The following is an 18119-nucleotide window of genomic DNA, read 5'->3' as shown; positions in this document are numbered from 1 at the left end:
CAGCCGCTCTGCCCAACCCAGGGACAGACAGATCCACGGGATTCTCGGGATGTTCTGGGGAAGGCCCCGTGTCCTCGCTCACCTCTGGTCCGGGTTGGGTTTGCCTTTTTTCCTCATGTTGTTGGCCGTGGTCTCGCTGAAGTGCAGCCGCCCCACCGTGACCTTGGTGACCTGCTCCGGGGGCAGGTTCACCCTGGAAGGAAAGGAAAACGAAGGAATGAGCCAGGATGGTGGCAGTCTGGAAACGGTGCCTATCTTTTCCCACTCCTCCTCTCCCTATCTCCTCCTTCCTTAGGTGGGAAGTACGTGGTTTTCCTGCACCTGGAGGCCCTGGACCCAGCAACGCTTCCCTCGTTCCCAACTGGACACTGCTCCAATCTCGGGACCTGCAACACGTTCTTCATGCCCTGAGGCTGCTCTGAGGAACCAGCTATGGAAAGGCTGGAGCCACAACCTGGAGAGGAGGGCATTTTTGGGAACGGCCATCTCCTGGCCTGCTCCACCACGGCAGGTCTGTGAACTGGGCACCGAGCAGGGCTGGGAATGCCAGGAGAGGAAAACAGGAGAAAACTGGAGAGAGTGTGACACCTCCACACTGGAGAGTGGGAAACCTCCAACTCCACCATTTCCCCACCTCCTCCTGCTGTTTCCTATTCCCAGGGAACACAGGATGTTCATTCCCACAGGGATACACTCACGTGACGGGGTTGAAGGGCCGTTTGCTGCGGTCTGACTGCGACTGCTCGATGTTGATGGACTGGTTCAAGGCCTCGAGCTGGAGAGAAGGATTTGGGAATGTGGAGCACAGAGCACAGAGACCTTCCCCTTCCCAGCTCTCTGACGACCCTTCCATGACTGGATACATCCAGCTCCCAACACCCAGCCTGAGTGTGGGCATCGTCCAAGTGTCAAAAAAAGCTGAGGATGGAAGGATCTTCCCAAAGTGCCTTTATCCCTCCAGAGTCAAAGGTGAGTGGGAATCAATCCTGACGGTAGCCAGACTGAGCCCATCTTAGGATTTGTGTTTCAGTAGCCTCGGGGGGTGTTTAGATTGGATATTAGGGGAAATTCCTTCTTGGAAAGGGTGGTCAGGCATTGAATCAGGCTGCCCAGGGCAGCCCTAGAGTCACCATTCCTAGAGGGATTTAAAAGCTGTGTGGATGTGGCACCTGGGGACACGGATTAGCTGGTGGCTGTGGCAGTGCTGGGGGAAGAGCCAGACTCCATGATCCTGGAGAGCTTTTCCAACCTAACCAATTCCAAACCTGTGTGACTCCACACATTCCTCAATACATGAAGAGGCGGCGTTACCCGTTCCCAGCCCCTCTTTTCCCAGATGGATCCACCACGACCCCTCAGCTCCCGCTTACCTTCACTCCGTGCAGCTTCAGGTAGAAGCATTCCAAGGGTTTCAGGCCCTCGGGGGTCTTCACGTACTTGGGATCGCCCAGCATTCCGATGTACACGGTGACCTGGAAGTGGTTCTTCTTCTGGCACACGAAGGCGTCGTCTCCCACGGAGAAGTTGAAGCCCTTGTCGGCATCCACGCGGTACGTGAGCATCGGCCTGGGGAGAGGGAGCGGGTGAGACCGGGAATTTCCCACAGAAACCCTGGGGGTCCCACCCCTGGAAGTGTTCCACACCAGGCTGGAAGGGGCTTGGAGCAACCTGGGCTAGTGGAAGGTGTCCCTGCGCATGGATCACCTTCCAACCCACACCATGCTACAGCTCTTCCCCAGCTGGGAATGAGTATGGAGATCCCAAGTTCCCAAGCCTGCAGCATCCCTTTAACGTGGCTCACTGGCAGAAGCAGCTCAGACTGACCCACACCTTGTGGCATTCCCAATGTCACCTCCTAGCAGGCTGTACCCCTGCATCCCGAATTCCTGCTGAAATCACACCCCCACCTGCTCCAGCTGCTGTGGAAAAGCTTCCAGCCCCCAGCGGACAGGTCCTGAGGAGGAGAGGGAGGGAGGAGGAGGAGGAGGAGGGGTCCTGGCTGCTCCATGAACACACACCAGCTGGAAAGGTTTAATCTACATCTCCTTAATGGGCTGGTTTCCATGGGAATCAGGAAAATATGTGGCCTTTGCAGCGAGTCCGTTTTCCTCACCATCCCTAAAGCCCAGTCCCGGGCTGGTGGGCCCTGGGAAGGGGGGAAGGAGCTGCCTCTCATCCCACAGAACACCCAAAATCCCATCGCTTTTAATTAAGGAACGAGGCATGAGGCAAAAGGGGAGCTCAGCCCAGCCTTGGATCTCAGGCTTAAAAATTACGAAGCACTTTTCCCCAAAATCCAAACTACTCCTGACTTCCACCTCCAGAAAGACTGGAGCAACGGGAGGGGAGGTGGACAGAATGACAGTAAGGGATGCGGCAGAACTCGGGAGACTCTGGGAAGAAGGAGACAGGGATCCTTCATTGTCATCCCTCCTTTTTTTCTGGAATAAAACCCTTCCCCGGTTACAATCACCAGGGGAATTCACGTGGATGAGAGCTGGGGGTGATTCCAGGCTGCCATGAGCAATTCTGGGATGGCCACAAGGAACTACTCACCCCAGGGAGCTGGGAATGCTGTGCCGTGCTCCGGACACAAACCAGGCGGTGGGAGCAGAGCGCTGCCTTAGCCCAGAGGCACGAGAGGAATTCCTCAACCTCCCTCCTGCCGGCCTCAGCCCTGGATTCTCCATCTGGATATTCCTGACTCAAGCTGAGACAAACACCCTCATCCCAAAGGTGGCAAAGCCGTCCCTGGCTGTTTTTATGGCTCCTGAGTCTTCACCACTCTTCCCACTGCTGCAAAGCCAAGGAGACGGAGGGTCTCTCCGAGCTTCCAAGCCGTGGATGCTTCCCAAACCAGAGAACTGACGGCTGCTAAATGTGCGCTGACAGAGGGGAGACAGGCAGGCTCCCCCCTCCTCCGCCTCCTGGAAACTCCAGGTCTTCCACAATCCCCTTCCAGAGGCTCCTTTTCACTGCTTTTCCCTTTTTCCCAGTGGCTGTGGCTGGTGCTGGGATTGACCAGAGGAGAGAAGCTGCTTTCCATGCTGGCTTCTCCAGGGAGAGTGCAGGGGCCAAAGGGCAAAGTGTCAGGAATAAAAGGTCTGGGGTCAAATGGATTACTTGATCCCAAACACGCCCACTGACAGGGGCGGATTAAGGCAGGACAGGAGGGCAGGATCAGAGGAGGTTCCTCCCGATCCTGCAGGGAATTGTACTGGGATTTGGCCAAGGGCGGGATGGCAGAGGGATGCTCATGTTCCCCCCTTTCCCCCTGCCTTCCCATCCATCCAGGTTTCCCTACACCTAAACCACTACAAAGACCCCTAACTGAGACACCCCTAATCCAAAGACATTCCCTAATTCCATGCATTCCCTGTTTTCTTTTGCTTCCAGGACACAAACTCCAGCTGAGCAGCAGGACACTGTAATCTCTCCCACACAATCCCACGCTATGTATCCCCTCCAGCTTCCCGGGATACGTATACCAAAACACATCCAGCAGGTCTGGACCACGTCCCACCGGTCTCCATCCCCTTGGGGAGATCCTGGATGTGCAGCAGGGCCGAGGAGTTTGGAGCTGGACACTTCCACCAGCCAAGGGGCCCAACCCCGAAACCCCAGGATGAGCCCCCGGAGAGCACCAGTTTGCTGGGTGGGAAAAGAACTGCACCTTCCCAGTTTCCCAGTTCCAGAGCTCCGGCCTCAGCACGGAGATGTTTCTGTGAAGGGCTGCCCTATTCCCAGCTGCCTTCCCTCAAACCGGGAGAAGGAGGAGGGAGCTGGAATTTATCGGAGCTCGCTGTCAGGGAGATGAATGGCTCCTTCTCCCAGGAGTAAATTAGGGAATTGCCCGGTTCCAGGCCTCTTTGGCTCCGCTGCTGGAAACCAGCTCATCCCTGGAAAAGTTCACTGAGCCTAAAACCACAAAATCAGAGCGAAAGGGCCAAAAAAATTTCTACGTTATCCATAAAATTAATCCAGGGATTTCTGTCTCCTTCAACAACACAGATTCCTTGGCAAAACCTGAGACACGAGCCTGGAATGAAACCTAATCCCTACCCCATCCCCTTATGGAACCTCGTTTTTGTGTGTGCCAAGGGAGGAAAACATGGAATAGCATTAATTGTGTTTTTCCCCCTGTAATCGTTCCCAAGAATCTGGTAAGAACCTGGACAGCTTCCCATGCTCTCCCTCCTTCGCCTCCTTCCTGGACTCTTTTCTTAGGATCAAGAGTAGGAAAAAAATCAGATAATTCAGATGATTCACATTCCTGAGGCCGTGAAAAGGTTTTGGGCACCTGGATCACAGGGAACTCGAAGAGCACATCGAGACTGGGGACAGCTTCCAGCAGAAACCAGACTGGGAACGGCTGCTCCTTGGAAGCTAAACTGGGGGAAATAATTATGGATCTGGATGCTGCTGAGGACACCCAAAAGCAGAAAGGAAGGAGACTACTCCCACCTGCCAAATTTGAATTAACCAACTTAAAAAAATGCCATTATAGGAGCAAGGAAAGATGGAATTTTGTTGGGGTTTTTTGTTTGTTCGTTTGTTTGTTTGGTGTCTGTCATAGATTATCCCAGGAAAGTGCTGCACCAGGAGAATGAGGGGATATCCCATTTAAAAAGAGAGGCAGGTGCACCTTGCACAGGAGCAGGAAGAGTCCCCTGAGGTAACGCGGAGCTGAAAATTAATTAACCAGCCTTTAACCCTTAATTCCGCTCAAACCCAGCGCCACAACAAAGCCCACGTGGCTTCCTCAAATCTCCACGGCGTCACCTCAATGGAATTTATTCCTTACACAACGGGATGACGACCTCAATGCCCCAGCAGCGGGTTTGCTCTGGCTTTTACCCTCAATCCTGGAATTAGGGAAGTGATTCCCCAGATCCAAAGAGCAGGGCTGGTTTTGTGGATGTTCTCCAGCAAGCCCTCGGTGCCCAGCAGAAAACACCATGGAGTTTGTCTCTGCCAATCCACCTGGGGACATCGGGGTGCATGGAACATCTCTGGAGCCGGGATAGAAATGCCTGGGAATGGCTCGGGACAAAATGTGATGTGCTTGGGATGGAAAATCATTTTGCCAGAGCAGGAAGCGGCGAGAAGGAGAAGGAAGCTGGAAAAACCAAAAGGTTAGAGGTGACGTGTCCAGACAGAGGTCAGAGGAGGTGGCAGTGGAATTCCTGGGCATGGAAGAGGGATCTAGGGAAGAGGATCCATGGGAGATGCTCAGCTTTCCCCATCCCACCATGCAGAGGGAGCAAACTGGTGGTGGAGAGCAGGGAAAGGTGCAGGATAGCTTTGGAGCTGCCGATGTTCTTTTATGGAAACGGCTTGGTACACCAGAAGGAATTGTCTTCCCAAATGATCCCTCTCCCGCTGCAGGGTGGGAAAGCAGCCACAGAGTCCAAAAGAGGCGACTGGCTCTGACAGAGAATTCCCTGCCCTGGAGCCACCATGCAAGATGGGATAAAGACTGGATGAGCAGATTTGTTTGGGAAAGCTGGGGCTCTGCCCCCACCCTGGGAGCCCTTGGCTCCCATTCCCAGGCAAACTGCGATCCTAGTCCCGGGTTACCCACAGGCACTGGAGCATTCCCTGCCCCATGTCCCCCACGGGACCCCAGCTGGCTGTGTGGAAAGAGGAGGGAGGGAATTGGGAGGGAACAGAGGGTCCCTGAGAGGTTCCTGGAAGCCATCCCGCTGCTCGCCAGCTCTTTGTCACCTCCCAGGAATGCGGGGAGGATCCGGAGCGGTTTCCTCCTGAGCACTCCTCCTTCCCCGTGTGCTGTCTCCACCCTCCTCCGCCCCAATTCCCAGCCCACCTTCCCACTTCTCTCTTCCCCGTCTTGGTCATCCCAGCCTTCCGCTCTGGCCTGTCCACCACTTCCTAGATTTCCTAAACCCCTTCCCTCTCTTTCCTTCCTCCTCTGCCCCCGGAACCACTCCCACTCTAGCTCCTTTTCCATGCCGCTCAAGCTGTCCTGAAGCGGCTCTGGATGACCTCCAGCCACCTACACTAGGAATTCCCAATCCTAAATTTAAAACCCAGGATCCTGGTAAACCCGGGGAGGGGGAAAAGGTGCTGCTGGTCCCAACTTTCCTCGGGAAAAGGCTGGATTTGCCAATAAAGCCCTCCATGGTGAGCAAGTCCTGAGCGGCTGCGGAATCGTCACCAAAGCTGCTGAAACGCCTTCTGCTGTTCCTTAAGTACCCATAAAAAGCGCAGAGGAGCAACATTCCCAGTGGGAAAGGGGCAGCCGGGAGCATCGCTTCCCAACAAAGCCCGGCCCAGGCAGATCCTTATCCCAAATTCCGAGTGGGATGCTCCCCGCCCCGGCGGCTTGCCACTTGCTCAAGGAACGCGGATCCCACTTTTCCCGGCGGCGAAGGAATTACTCACAGCTCCTTGTAGTTGGCATCGTAGAGGGTCGCCCACTTGTTCTGCTGGTGTGGCTGCCACTTGATGGACTGGAAGTTGGGGTCCAGGTAGGAGCCGTTCAGGCTGTCGTTATCCTGAATCAGGCCTGCAGCGAGCGTTGAAGTGGATTAACCCCCGGTTTTGCTCACGGGGATGAGTATCCAGAGGGAAGAGTGGGAGCCCAAGCTTCCCTGCTGACCGCCAGGGCGGCACCAGGTCCAGGCCAAGGGTGAATCCCACAGGCTGGCAACCGTCCTCCCTCCTCCCACGGCCCCGGCGCGGCGGGAGCGGGGTCGGGATTGCGGGGATAACGGGAGTACCTGGAGAGAGCGCACCCGGCTGGTGCCAGGGAGGCGTCTGGACGCGATCGGGATTGAGCGGCACGGATCCCATTCCCGGCTCCTGCTTGATCAGCCCGTTGAGCATCTGGGCATTGAGGGTGTTGGGGGGGGACTCGGAGTGTTTCCGCTTCTTGGCGGGATGCACCGGGAGGCTGCGGATAGCACCGCAAGGCTCAGCGGGGAACCGGGAGTCGGGAGCTGACAACCCCACAACCCGGGACCAGGACAAGCGGGATCTCCCACGGGAAACGCAACATTCCCACGGCGCTGCCCCACCTTATCCCACACCGCCGACTCGGGGCCGCTCATGTGCTGAGCCACATCTTTAATTCCACACAATCCCAGAACGGCTTGGGGCCAGAAGAGACCTTAACGCTCATCCGGTTCCAACCCGCTGCCCTGGAAAACCTCCCATGGATTTCCCCCACATTCGTTCCTCCCTCCCAGCAGACCCCGCGCTCCGGGCAATGCGGCTCCACACCTGCAGCTCCCGTCCCCTCGGCCCCGCCATTCCCGGGCCTTACTCTGCTCCGTGCTGCTGGAGGAGCTGGTGCAGCATCTGGGATTGCTGGGCATGGTGGAGCTCCGCGGGCGCCATTCCCGGCCCGACGCCGTAGGGAGCCATCAGGGGTTCGGCCTTCAGGAACATATCCCGCTGCAGGCCGGGAAAGTGGGAATTGTGCTGCGGCTGGAGGGGGTGAGGGGGCGGCGGGGGGGGACCCTGGAGGTGAGGGGGTGGAGGAGGAGGCGGGGGAGGAGGAGGAGGGTGCTCCAGGCGGGAAGGGGGAGTCATGTGACACATATTTTCAGGAGTCATGGTCCGGAGGAGGTGAGGATCTGGAAAGGGAGAAAGAGCCAAAGGAGCTTCCATTAGGAGTGTCCCGATCCCAGGCCCAGCACCGACCCAGTTATCTTGGATTCCCAGGGTGGATGAGGCTTGGAGCAACCTGGGCTAGGGGACTGGAAGGGGATGAGCCTTAAGGTACTTTCCCACCAAAACCATTCCCGGATTCTATGATTCCACAGGACAACGGGAGAGAAGAGACAATGGAATGCCCCGAATACCCCCGGGAGTTCCAGGGGAGGATTTCTGAGGGGACACTAAGCGTTTTGACTGACACCAGGAGGAGACTTTGATCCCTGAATTCAAATAAATAAAGAAAAAAACAACGAACATTCAAATGCAATCCACCTTCCTCCTCCTCCGTTCCGACTAGGACACCAAAGCCATCCCATAATGAGAGCGGATTTGACTACAGCAGCACCAAAAGAATTGTTTGGGGTGTGGAGGGACATGCAAATCCACGTCCCCTTCCTGCTCTGCTCCTCATTGCCTCAGCATTCCAGATCCACTCCCTGCCGTGGGAAGGGATATCTCCCACTCTCCCAGGCTGCTCCAAGCTCTGCCCAACCTGGCCCTGAACATTTCCAGGGGTGAGGCAGCCACATCTTCTCTGAGAAATCCATCCCAGGGCCTCACTGCCCTGACGGGGAAGAATTCCTTCCCAGTGCCCCATCTAACCCTGCCCTCTGGCAGTGGGAAGCCATTCCCCCGTTCCTGGCATTCCATGCCCTTGTCCAAAGTCCCTCTCCAGCCTCCTTTTTCTTCACCAGGACAAAGCCCATCGGATTTTCCAGCTTTTCCTTGATATTTGCATCAACCTGTGCCTTTCAGGTGTCCCCAGAGGACACCGCAGTCCTGGCAGGAATGAGGGACATGACTCCTGGGTAGGAAGGGACAGTGACTTTGTTTTAAATTCATGCTCCAATGTGGAAAACCGGAGGGAAAACGCATCCAGGGACTGGCCAAGCCGGGCACAGCCTCTGGGAAGACGGAGAGGGACGGCAGGGAAGGACCTGCTGGATCTTTCCAGGCTGAGCTGGATGGACTTTGGCCTCAGAACACCCAGGCAGGGGTTGAGTAACGAGGCCAAAGCGCTTGACCAGGAGTGGGAAAACTCCTCCCGTCGGAGGGTTTGGAAAAATGGAATGTGTTTGCGCTGGGTCCTCCTGCTGAAGGCTGCCGGGGCAGAGCTGCTTCCACCCCCATCCTGCCCCCTTCCAAGGTTCTCTGCTTCCTGCTGGGACCTCTCAGCGCCTTTTCCACACACGTGGAACCGGATTCCTCCTTCCAGGCTCAATCCCAGGCCAGCCTTCCTTTGGGAGCTGCCTCAGGGACAGCCCGGCCGAGGATAGGCAAGTGATGTGCTTGCCCAAGGCATTCCCAAATCCAGGGAAAATCATCTCCAGGAATGCGATCCCAGCTTTGCGGGTGCCCTCCGGAGCCTCCTCTCCTTCCCAACCGAGCTCCGAGCACTCCAAGGCCGCTCTCCCCATGGTGAGCAACCTGGCCTCTTTGTTATATTTAAGGAAGGGCCAGGAGGAATTCCAGGGATTTTTTTTTAGCAAGATAAACAGAACTCTTGACCTCTTCCATAAAAAAAAAAAAAAAAAAAAAAAAAAGAAGAAGCAGGCGCTGTTCCCGGTGGGGACTGGGCTGGAGCCTGGGGAAGAAGGTGCTCCCGCCGAGGGGGAAGGGAGACCAGAACAACCTTCCCTCCTTCCTTCCCAAGGAGTTTTTCCATGGAAGAACAGTGAAGGTCACCAGAGGGACCAAACAACCCTCGGTGGCTTTCCAGGGGGAAACCAGGAATACCGTGCAGCCACCCTGGAGGGGTCCCAGCCCCCTGTGCCATTTCAGTGGGAGCGTAAAATCCTCGGGATCAGCTCGGGAGGGGAGGGAAAGGCTGGAAAGGAACTTACTGGAGAATGGCGGGTTCATGGCTGCTTCCCAGAGCCAGGTTCCATCTCAGGGACGCGCTCCCGCTCTGTGTTCCCAAGGCGGAGGGCAGGACGAGGGCAAGGGCGGGCTCCACATCCCACCTCGCCACGATCCCCCCGCAGATCCCCACCACGGCTTCGGCGCCCCTGGATTCCGGGTCCCCAACCACGGATTCCGTGGATTCCCGGCTCGCCTTCTGCGCCGGTCCCTCTCCCCTTTTCCAAAGCCGGGAGGGGAACAATGGGCGAAAGCCGAGGGATATTTACTAACTGATAATCTCCCCACGTAGTGCAGCCGCCTGTTTTCTCCCGGCTGATAAAGATTGCAGAGCCAACCACTTCCACGGAATAAAGAGGGGGTGGATGCTGGATTTGGGGTTTGGATTAGGATTTTGTTTTCCCCCCCCCGCTTCTCACTTTTTGAAGCACTTACCGTTCACCTGCTGAGGGGAGTAGGCTTCCGATCCGGAATCCGGGGGAGAGTCCGGCAAAGTGCTGCGGAGCAATGGGGAAAGAGAAGGGAAAGTCATTTTAGTTCAGTCTCCCGCACAACCAAGAAGTCCAGGTGGATCCAAGGACCCTCCAGGATCCGGCAGGGAATCCCAGGTGCGCCTGCGGCAGATCCCGGACACCCTGAGAGTGTGTCCAGCTGGGATTGCCATCACTGTCACTGTTTCCACTGGAACTCAGGAATCAGGACGTTTTGTTGAGCTGACAGTGAGAATTCCAGGGAGGAGAAGCCAAACAGGAATTTATCTGCTTCTCAGGGAAAGGTGTGCTTCCCACGGAAACGCCACCCATCAAGTGGAATGCACAGAGCTCTATCCCCCTCCCAGGAAGCTGTTCCAGGTTGGAAAAGGAGCAGCCTGGGATAGTGGAAGGTGTCCCTGCCCATGGCAAGTTCTGGGACTGGATGGGTTTTACGGTCCCTTCCCATCCAAACAATTCCATGATTCTACGAAATGGGAGGTCTGGGAAGCCCATGGGATGGATTTTGCCTGTACCAGCCTGAGCACCTCCACAGCTCCTGCTGTATCCCCCCGGATATATTCCAACATCACCAGGAGCAGGATTTGGCCCTGACTGTGTAACACAATCCGAAAAAAAGTGGGAGCTCACAGCTGCCTTTGCCAGCACATCCATGGCTAGGGATGGCAGGACAAGGTCCTGTGTGGTGGCACGGCAGGGACACCATGGCACATTCCCATTTTCCACGGGAATTCTTTTCCATTCGCCCATCCTGCACCATCAGCTTTATGGACGTGAAATAATCCCAGACAAATCCCAGCGCTTCTCGGATGAAAGCCGGCCAAAAAGCAAATGGATCAGGGAGGAAAAGCACAGGACACACTGCTCCAACTCTGCTCCCGACAGCACCCACAGTTCCAGCTGGGAATCAGGATACAGAGAAGCCCAAGGCCCATGAATTGGATTCTCCATGGGAAGCTGCACCCAGCAGGGGCTGGAGAGGGATGAGGCAGGGTGATCCCAAAAAACCCCCTTGCCATACTTCCATCCCTCCACCTTCCCTCGGAGCAGCTTTCCATCATTCCCTTCCCATGCCTGGCTGGAGCATCCATTCCCAGCCTTATTTCCAGGCTCCTTGCCACGTGGGATCTGTGCTCATACTGTATTCCCTATGGATTTATCAGGGTTTATGCACCAGCAAGCCAAGTCTCGGCCAGCAACAGAAGGGAACGGCACAACTCAAGGAGTCCAGGGGGCTGGAAAAGGTGGACACTGCAGAATTCCCTCAGGGAGGTAGCGTGGATGTGCCCAGTCTGAGGGAAGGGTTTGCTGGTATCCACCACATTGTCCCTGAGCACGTGACGGGATGCTTGGGCCAGGAAGTGGACTCCATTATCCCTGTGCATCCCTTCCGGGATATTCCACGGTTCTCCACTGGAAAAAGCCTGGCACAAGGGGGAGGAGTCATTCTGGGATGCTGAGGGAATGCTGCCACCAAAGCTGATCCAGCTCAGCTACGTCCAAACAAGGTCTCCACCTCTGACAGCGAGGCGTGATCCTTACTCATGACATCCTGCAGGATTCCAGACGCATCCAGAAGAAAAGGATATAACAAGGCTTCGTGCTTTTGATTCCCCCTAAGCTCCAGGTATCCTTCTGGGATCACTGCAAGGAAACCCTCCCTGGTCTGGGAAAAAAAAAAAAGGGGAAATTTTTTTCTTTTAGCTTTCTGGGATGTCTTTCGGAGTTCATCCAAAGGGTGAAAGTCATTGGCTGAGCGTTCCCAAATTCGGGAATCCCCACGTTGTGCTTGCTGGCAACACTAGAGGGCACACAGCAGAGGAAGAAGAGCCAGTCCTGGAGCCACCCTGGCCTCACTGTCCTTGCATCCATAATCCCGTGGGAGAAGGCTGTCCAGGGCCACCACCACCTAAAGATCCAGGCTGGAGCACAGCACAGCACCTTGGGACATTACTCCTCCCCTCCTTCCATCCCAGAGAGCAGGAACCACATCCTTTCTCCTCTCGGGAACAACTCTCCAGCTGGGTCCACCAGCAATCCTAAAACCTTTCCTCTTCCTCAGAGCTTGCTGAAAAGGACACATCCAGCTCAGATCCATCTCTCCCTTGTCCGGAGCAGAGCACCTACAAACACCGGGCCGTGAGAAGAACATCTCCCCGCCCAGTGCAGCAAACTCTCCTCCGGGACGGCCATGGCAACATCCCGGGGACCAAATTCCATCCCAGAGACGGAATTTTGTCTTCTTCCAGTTTCTTCTCTGCCTCTTCCTCCTTGAAAAAACGCTCCGGCGTTCTCCCACCTGCGGACGTCCAGCACAGGCATCCAGAACCCTACGACGGTGCGGGGGACGATTCTCCCAAAACCCGCCCCCCAACTTTTGGGAAGCTCCAGGAGCTCCGCTCGTCCAAAACCAAGGACTTGTCACAGCTCGGTGGGAGCCTCCAGGTGCCACCAGCCTGGAGCAGCCTCCATCCCCGCGCCCTCCCTTATCCCAGTGCCCCATTCCCGCTTACCCAGGTGCGTAGGAGGCCTTGGGCTCTGATTTGATCGGAGGGGCCACGTTGCTCAGGCAGTGGCCACCCAGGAATCCCTTGGGCACCACCATGCCATTGTTGTTGTTGCAGTTGAGGTGAGCTCCGTAGGCGGCTCCGCAGGGATTGCCCAGCAGAGGAGCATGCCGCACCGGGAGCTGGCTGCCGGCGGGAGGGAGGTGGAGGGGAGTGCCGGGAGAGGGATTGCTCACGCTGCCGACGGAGCTGGCGGGAGGCGCGGGGATGCCGGCGGAGCTGGAGGGCTGGGGGTGTGCGTAGCTGCTGGGAGCAGGGATCTCAGGGAAGCAGCTGAGGGAGAAAACGGGACAACGTCAGGGGAACGGCTCGGTGGGAGAGTCCAAAATCCACCCAGGGAAGTTTTAAAGCGCCCAGGACGGCAACCTCAAGGAATGTGGAGCCAGCGGGATCTGCTCACCGTGCTCCAGCTTCGCAGACCAGCTGTGCCAAAGATCCCTCTCCAACCCCGCTCCCAGATTCCCTTGGTGTTCCCCAGGTCTACTCCATCCTCATTCCTGAAGTCAGGGTACACAGGGAGATCCTTCCCTTCTCCACACTCACGTAATCCTGGGGAATTAATCTGAGCTCCCAGTGCTCAGAGGAAGGAAAAGCGTTTATGGTGCCCTTGGGGGGATAAAGGGAAGGAACAGAAAAGACTGGGAAAACTCAAAGGTAAGAAGGCAGGAAGAGAGAGGAGAAAGGGCTGGGAAGGATAAAGGAGCAAAGAGCAATCCAGGAAGACTCTGGAACGTCAGAGGTGATTCCTAAATGATTCCTCAAATTTCAGGGCTGGAAACTGCTCAACAGGTTTCCAGAGAAGCTGTGGCTGCCCCATCCCTGAAAGTGTTCCAGGACAGGCTGGACAGGGCTTGGAGCAACCTGGGATAGTGGAAGGTTCCCTGCCCATGGCAGGGGTGGAACTCGATGAGTTCCGTCCCACCCAAACCACCCCAGGATTCCGTGATCTCTCCGTGGAAAATGACAAGGAACGCCATTCCTGCTGCGGAGCAAGGGAAGCACTTACATCTCCGGAGAGTCCTCCTTGCTGATGTACTCCTCCAGGATGCTGGTGTCGATGTTGGATGGCTCCAGAGCTCCATTAATATCGTGGCCTGGAGGGGAGAGGAGGCAGAAGCATGAGCCAGGAGAAGGACAGGGAAGGGCCTCGGAAACACCGCCAGACCCTTGTGCAGTCAAGGAACTGATCCCAGAATCGTGGAATCGCGGAATGGGCTGGAAGGGACCTTAGAGATCATCTCGCCCTGCCACGGGCGTTCCAATGCCCTGCCACAGGCAGGGGTGACTCAGTAGATCCCTGGGAATTGCCAGCTGTCCATACCCACTGCATCCCGGTGCAAAGCCTCATCCCAGGACACGGGGCACATGAGACAAGCCAGGGCGGGGACACAGATACACGGTGGGCACCGGATCCTCCGGGACCCCTTCCAACTCAGGACATTCTACGATTCCCTTTGGACCATTCGCAGAACACACTGGAATTTTCTCCACCGCAGCTCTGGATCATCTCCCGACCTTCCTCCCTCTCCTCTGCTCCACGGGCAGGCGGTGGATTTCCCTGTCCTCTCTCCAGTGGGCTCCTCCTCCCCTCCCTGCCCTGTTCCAGGGAAGCTGGGCAGGGTTTTGTTGACAGAAAATCCTTCCTTTATCTGTCTCTCCCAAGTGGGAGTCCGGAGCCCGCCAGGGCCGGAGCCAGGCCGCGGTGCCAAAGGCACTGCCAAGAAAGTGGAAGAGAAGATCCAACTCCGCCCGCTCCGATAAGGAAGTCAGCGGAAGACCATCCTCGAAGACCCCACGTGAAAGCCCAGGAGAAGCCCCCGACCCCCCGGATGGCCCAGGTTCCCGGGAAAGGTCACCCGCTGATCCGCAAAGGCCGGCCCGGGGGGCTCCGGCCCATCCCGGCCAATTGCAGCTCTCCCCCTGCAAATCCCTTTCATACCAAGACAGGCAAATCGGCAGAAATAAATCCAGCTAGGAATTCTGCCAAGCGGACAGGGTGTGTGTGGATACAGGGATCTCTGCCGTAGAAACCTTGGCGGGAGGCGGGGAAAATCCCGGGTTCGTTTTTGGGATGTCTCCGTGGCACAGCCCGGGGGACAGGGTGATGATGTTCTTCCATGTGAACACGGGATCCATCTGGAGCAGGGACACCGAGGTGAGGAGATGACGGAGCAGGCAGAGCCACTGGGATCTCCAGCCATGCCAGCATCTCCAGCATGGAGTTGCAGATCCCAGGGGAGCACAGGGGTGGCTTCTGTCCCTCCACTGTGACAGCCACCCACATCCTGCTCTGAAGTTCCTGGGATGTGGTAGCTCCACGCTCCTGTCCTCGGAGTTATGGGAGCTCACTGATGGCCATCCGTGTGTCCCTCACTCATCCCTAAGGATTTCTGCCATCGCCTGCTCCAAACGCTTCATCACAAACACGTCTCCCGAGGCACCTCCTCGAGCCCTCACCATGATCCCACAAACATCCCCGAAACCTCCTGCCAGGAGGGTGGGAATCCTCCCTGTGCTCCGCTGCCTCCCGCTTAGCCAAAAAAACCCGGGGCTATAAATCACAGGGCGCCTTTGGCAAACGCCCACCCCAAAGGCCACCGGGAAACTTGTCCTCATCCCAAGTTTTGGCATTGGGATCCACGATCAAAGCAGCAAAAAGGGCACTTGGCCAGTTTTTGTGACTCAGCCTGCCCAAGCGAAGTCCAAGCCCGGCAGGTTTCCCTCGCACCTCCAAACTCCAGAAGCTCCTCTGCAGCGGTAGGGGAGCCCAGGAATGCTCCAGGAAGGATGAGAAGCCCCCTCTAGACGGTAGGATGCTGCGCTTCCCAATTTTCTGAGGGTGCTGAGGCCCTGGCACAGGGTGCCCAGGGAAGCTGTGGCTGTCCCTGGATCCCTGGAAGTGTCCAAAGCCAGGTTGGATGGGGCTTGGAGCACCCTGGGATAGTGGAAGGTGTCCCTGCCCGTGGCAAGAGGGTGGAACTGGATGAGCTTTACAACTCCTTCCCACTCAAACCATTCCAAGATGACTTTGCTTCCTTGAAGTCACCTTGAGGAGGGCGAGATAAGCCCCGTGACGCAGCGAGAGGTGCGTCAGGGCTGGAGAGGAGATGTGGCTGCCCACCAGAAACCAAGGACCTTCCTCCGCTCCAGGACGGCGGGATTTGCACAAATCCAGGGATATCGGGGCAGGGATAAGGAATGCCCCACCGCCCGGAGCTTCCATGCGGCCTGGCTCTTACCAAAGCCAGCTTAGGTGATTAATTAGAAGCTAATACCGCTCCAGAGTCACGAGATCCCAATGGCACCGGCATTCCCTCCCCCTCCCAAGTGGGGATTAGTGGGAAGCCACCAAGGAGGGAAGCTCAACACCCACATGGCTCCGCACGGGACAGGCTCCCACATCCCATCCTGGCAAAGAAAGACGGGGCAGCCCAGGGAAGCACTGAGCTCATCCATCCCAAACCTGCCAGGTCCCTATGTCCCGTCCTCCTCCTGCCCCCGGCATCGCCGCCCTGCTCTCCCACCGTGTCACTGCTCCACTTCCCAACTCTTCTCTGGGAAAAGAGCCGTGGCAATCCCAAAAAAACCCCAAGCTCTGCCCGAAGAACAAGAAGTTAAAACCCTCGGCACCCTTCTCGTGAGCGGAGCCGGGCGGGCTGAGGCCCCCGGACGTGTGAGAATGTCAGGAATCCCAATGTTTGGACTGGTTTTCTCTGCCTTCCCCAACACGCTCCACATCCCAACGGAGGTGCTTCCCACCCTGCCCCTGCTCACCCCTCCTGGTGGCACCTTCCCGGCTCCTTGTCCCAGTTTTCGGCGCTCCCAGAGCTGGGCACGGGGCCACAGGGCTTGGAAAGAGTTAACGGAGCCCGGCCTCCGTGAACTGTCATATTTACAGGTCTGAGGGATTTAACCCGGAATTTTCCTGGAGTGATAGGCTGAGAAGTTTATGGAATTTCTATTTATAACAGTCGTTCCCCCCCTCCGCCCTCTCCAATTCCTACTCTGTTGCCTGACTTCAAATCACCCCTAATCCTGGCCTGGGTCACCTGGGGGTGGGAGGAAGGGAGAGAGCTGGAGAACTTCATCCCGGGATGCGCTAACACGAACCAGATGTGGGAAGCTGGAGATGACGACGAGGTCAGCGCTCCGCAGGGGCTGGGGAACATCAGCCAGGGGTGGGGGGACACCTGGGAGGAGGAGGAGGAGGAGGAGGAGGAGGAGGAGAAGAGGCTGTGCCAAGACCAGAGCTTCCCAGTGCCACTGGAGCCACGTACCGGAGAATTTTCAAGGAAAACTGAGGCACGGATCAGCCTGGGAGGGATCAAACATCCAAACTGGTGCAGGGTGGAATAGGATCAGGAGACCCCAGAAGCTCCTGGTCCTGTGTGGTCCCTCTACTAATGGTCTCCCAGCACGTGCTGGAGCAGCAGGGGGATAAATGGACACACAGCAGGAAGCTCCACCGGGAATTACCTGGGATGCCACAGCAGTGCGAGCCCCGGCACAACCCTGGACTCATCCCTGCGTCCGTGCACCGGGGCTCGGTTGTGCAATCCTCAAAGCCAGGCTGCAGCATCGGCACATTCCCGGGGCCCCGCGCCGCTCCTCACCCCCTTCTCCCTCCTGCCGTGTTTATCCTTCGGCCCGGGGGGATTGGCTGCCGGCCTGGCCGCGAGCACCAGGAATCCGGGCCATGGCAAACAAACCAAACACCGCCTAAGCCCGGGGAGCCGCAGGGCCACTGCTCGGCTTCGCAGCCTCTTCCCATCCTGGACGGCTCTGCCACGCAGGGAGAAGCCCCTCCGGCTGGGAAGAGCCTGCCCAGCAAGCCCAGAGACTTGGGCTGCGCACACGGACACAGCTGCTTCCCTAAGGAGCAGCGGGATGATGTCCCCGTCGCCTCGTGTGCCCAACCTCGCGCTGCTTCCGTCCCCTCTGGTGACCCTGGAGGAGCCCCTGGCTCCCCCTGGATCCCGGCCCAGCATTCCTGCTTAATTAATGCTCTTTATTACCTGACTGGGATGATAAGCAGCCCCCAAACCGGGCGCCTGTAACCGGAGCGGGACACGGAGCCAGCGCTCCCACAGCTCCCCAAAGACCACCCCAGAGCAAAGTCCCAAGGCATTTCCAGGGGATCCCAAGGCCTTTCCTCTGAACCAGAGCCCCTCCTCATCCCATTAGTGTCATCCTTTGCTCCCCTCGGGAATATCATCCCTGAGCAGCTTCTCTTGGATTAGGACACCTCCCAACCCGGCCCGTGTCCCTTCCCATCACAAAAGGTGGGACTGTCCCGGGCAGTGCCGAGGTTCCTCCAGCCCCTGTGTCCCGTCCTGGGAACATTCCCTAGGCAGTCCATCCCCAAGGACAGCCCTGGCCTTCCAAAGCAAAGGGGCAGATCCTGCATCCCCGGTTTGTGACGGAGCAAAAACACAAGGTCCAAATTCCAACTAATTCCATACCAAAACCACAGCCAAGGATGAGCTCTGGGACCTGTGGGATAAGATCCCAAGGAAAA

General features: G+C 57.1%; 1 protein-coding gene across 3 annotated transcripts in view; it reads right to left on the bottom strand.

The window, feature by feature from the left end:
- Positions 1-18119, bottom strand: part of MYRF (myelin regulatory factor) — a 43115-nt gene that overhangs the window by 12545 nt on the left and 12451 nt on the right. For all 3 annotated transcript variants that reach the window (XM_040066291.1, XM_040066293.1, XM_040066292.1), the window contains exons 2-10: positions 13608-13695; positions 12548-12874; positions 9979-10040; positions 7289-7601; positions 6744-6916; positions 6406-6529; positions 1371-1566; positions 699-775; positions 83-193 (exon numbers count right to left, since the gene is read on the bottom strand). In XM_040066291.1, the coding sequence (XP_039922225.1) occupies positions 83-193; positions 699-775; positions 1371-1566; positions 6406-6529; positions 6744-6916; positions 7289-7601; positions 9979-10040; positions 12548-12874; positions 13608-13695 (1471 nt within the window). The remainder of the gene's footprint in view (positions 1-82; positions 194-698; positions 776-1370; positions 1567-6405; positions 6530-6743; positions 6917-7288; positions 7602-9978; positions 10041-12547; positions 12875-13607; positions 13696-18119) is intronic.

This window comes from Hirundo rustica, chromosome 6, assembly GCF_015227805.2.
Source record: "Hirundo rustica isolate bHirRus1 chromosome 6, bHirRus1.pri.v3, whole genome shotgun sequence".
Classification (NCBI taxonomy): Eukaryota; Metazoa; Chordata; class Aves; order Passeriformes; family Hirundinidae; genus Hirundo; species Hirundo rustica.
Note: the sequence above shows the minus strand (reverse complement) of the source record. Positions and strands in the feature narration are given on the sequence as shown.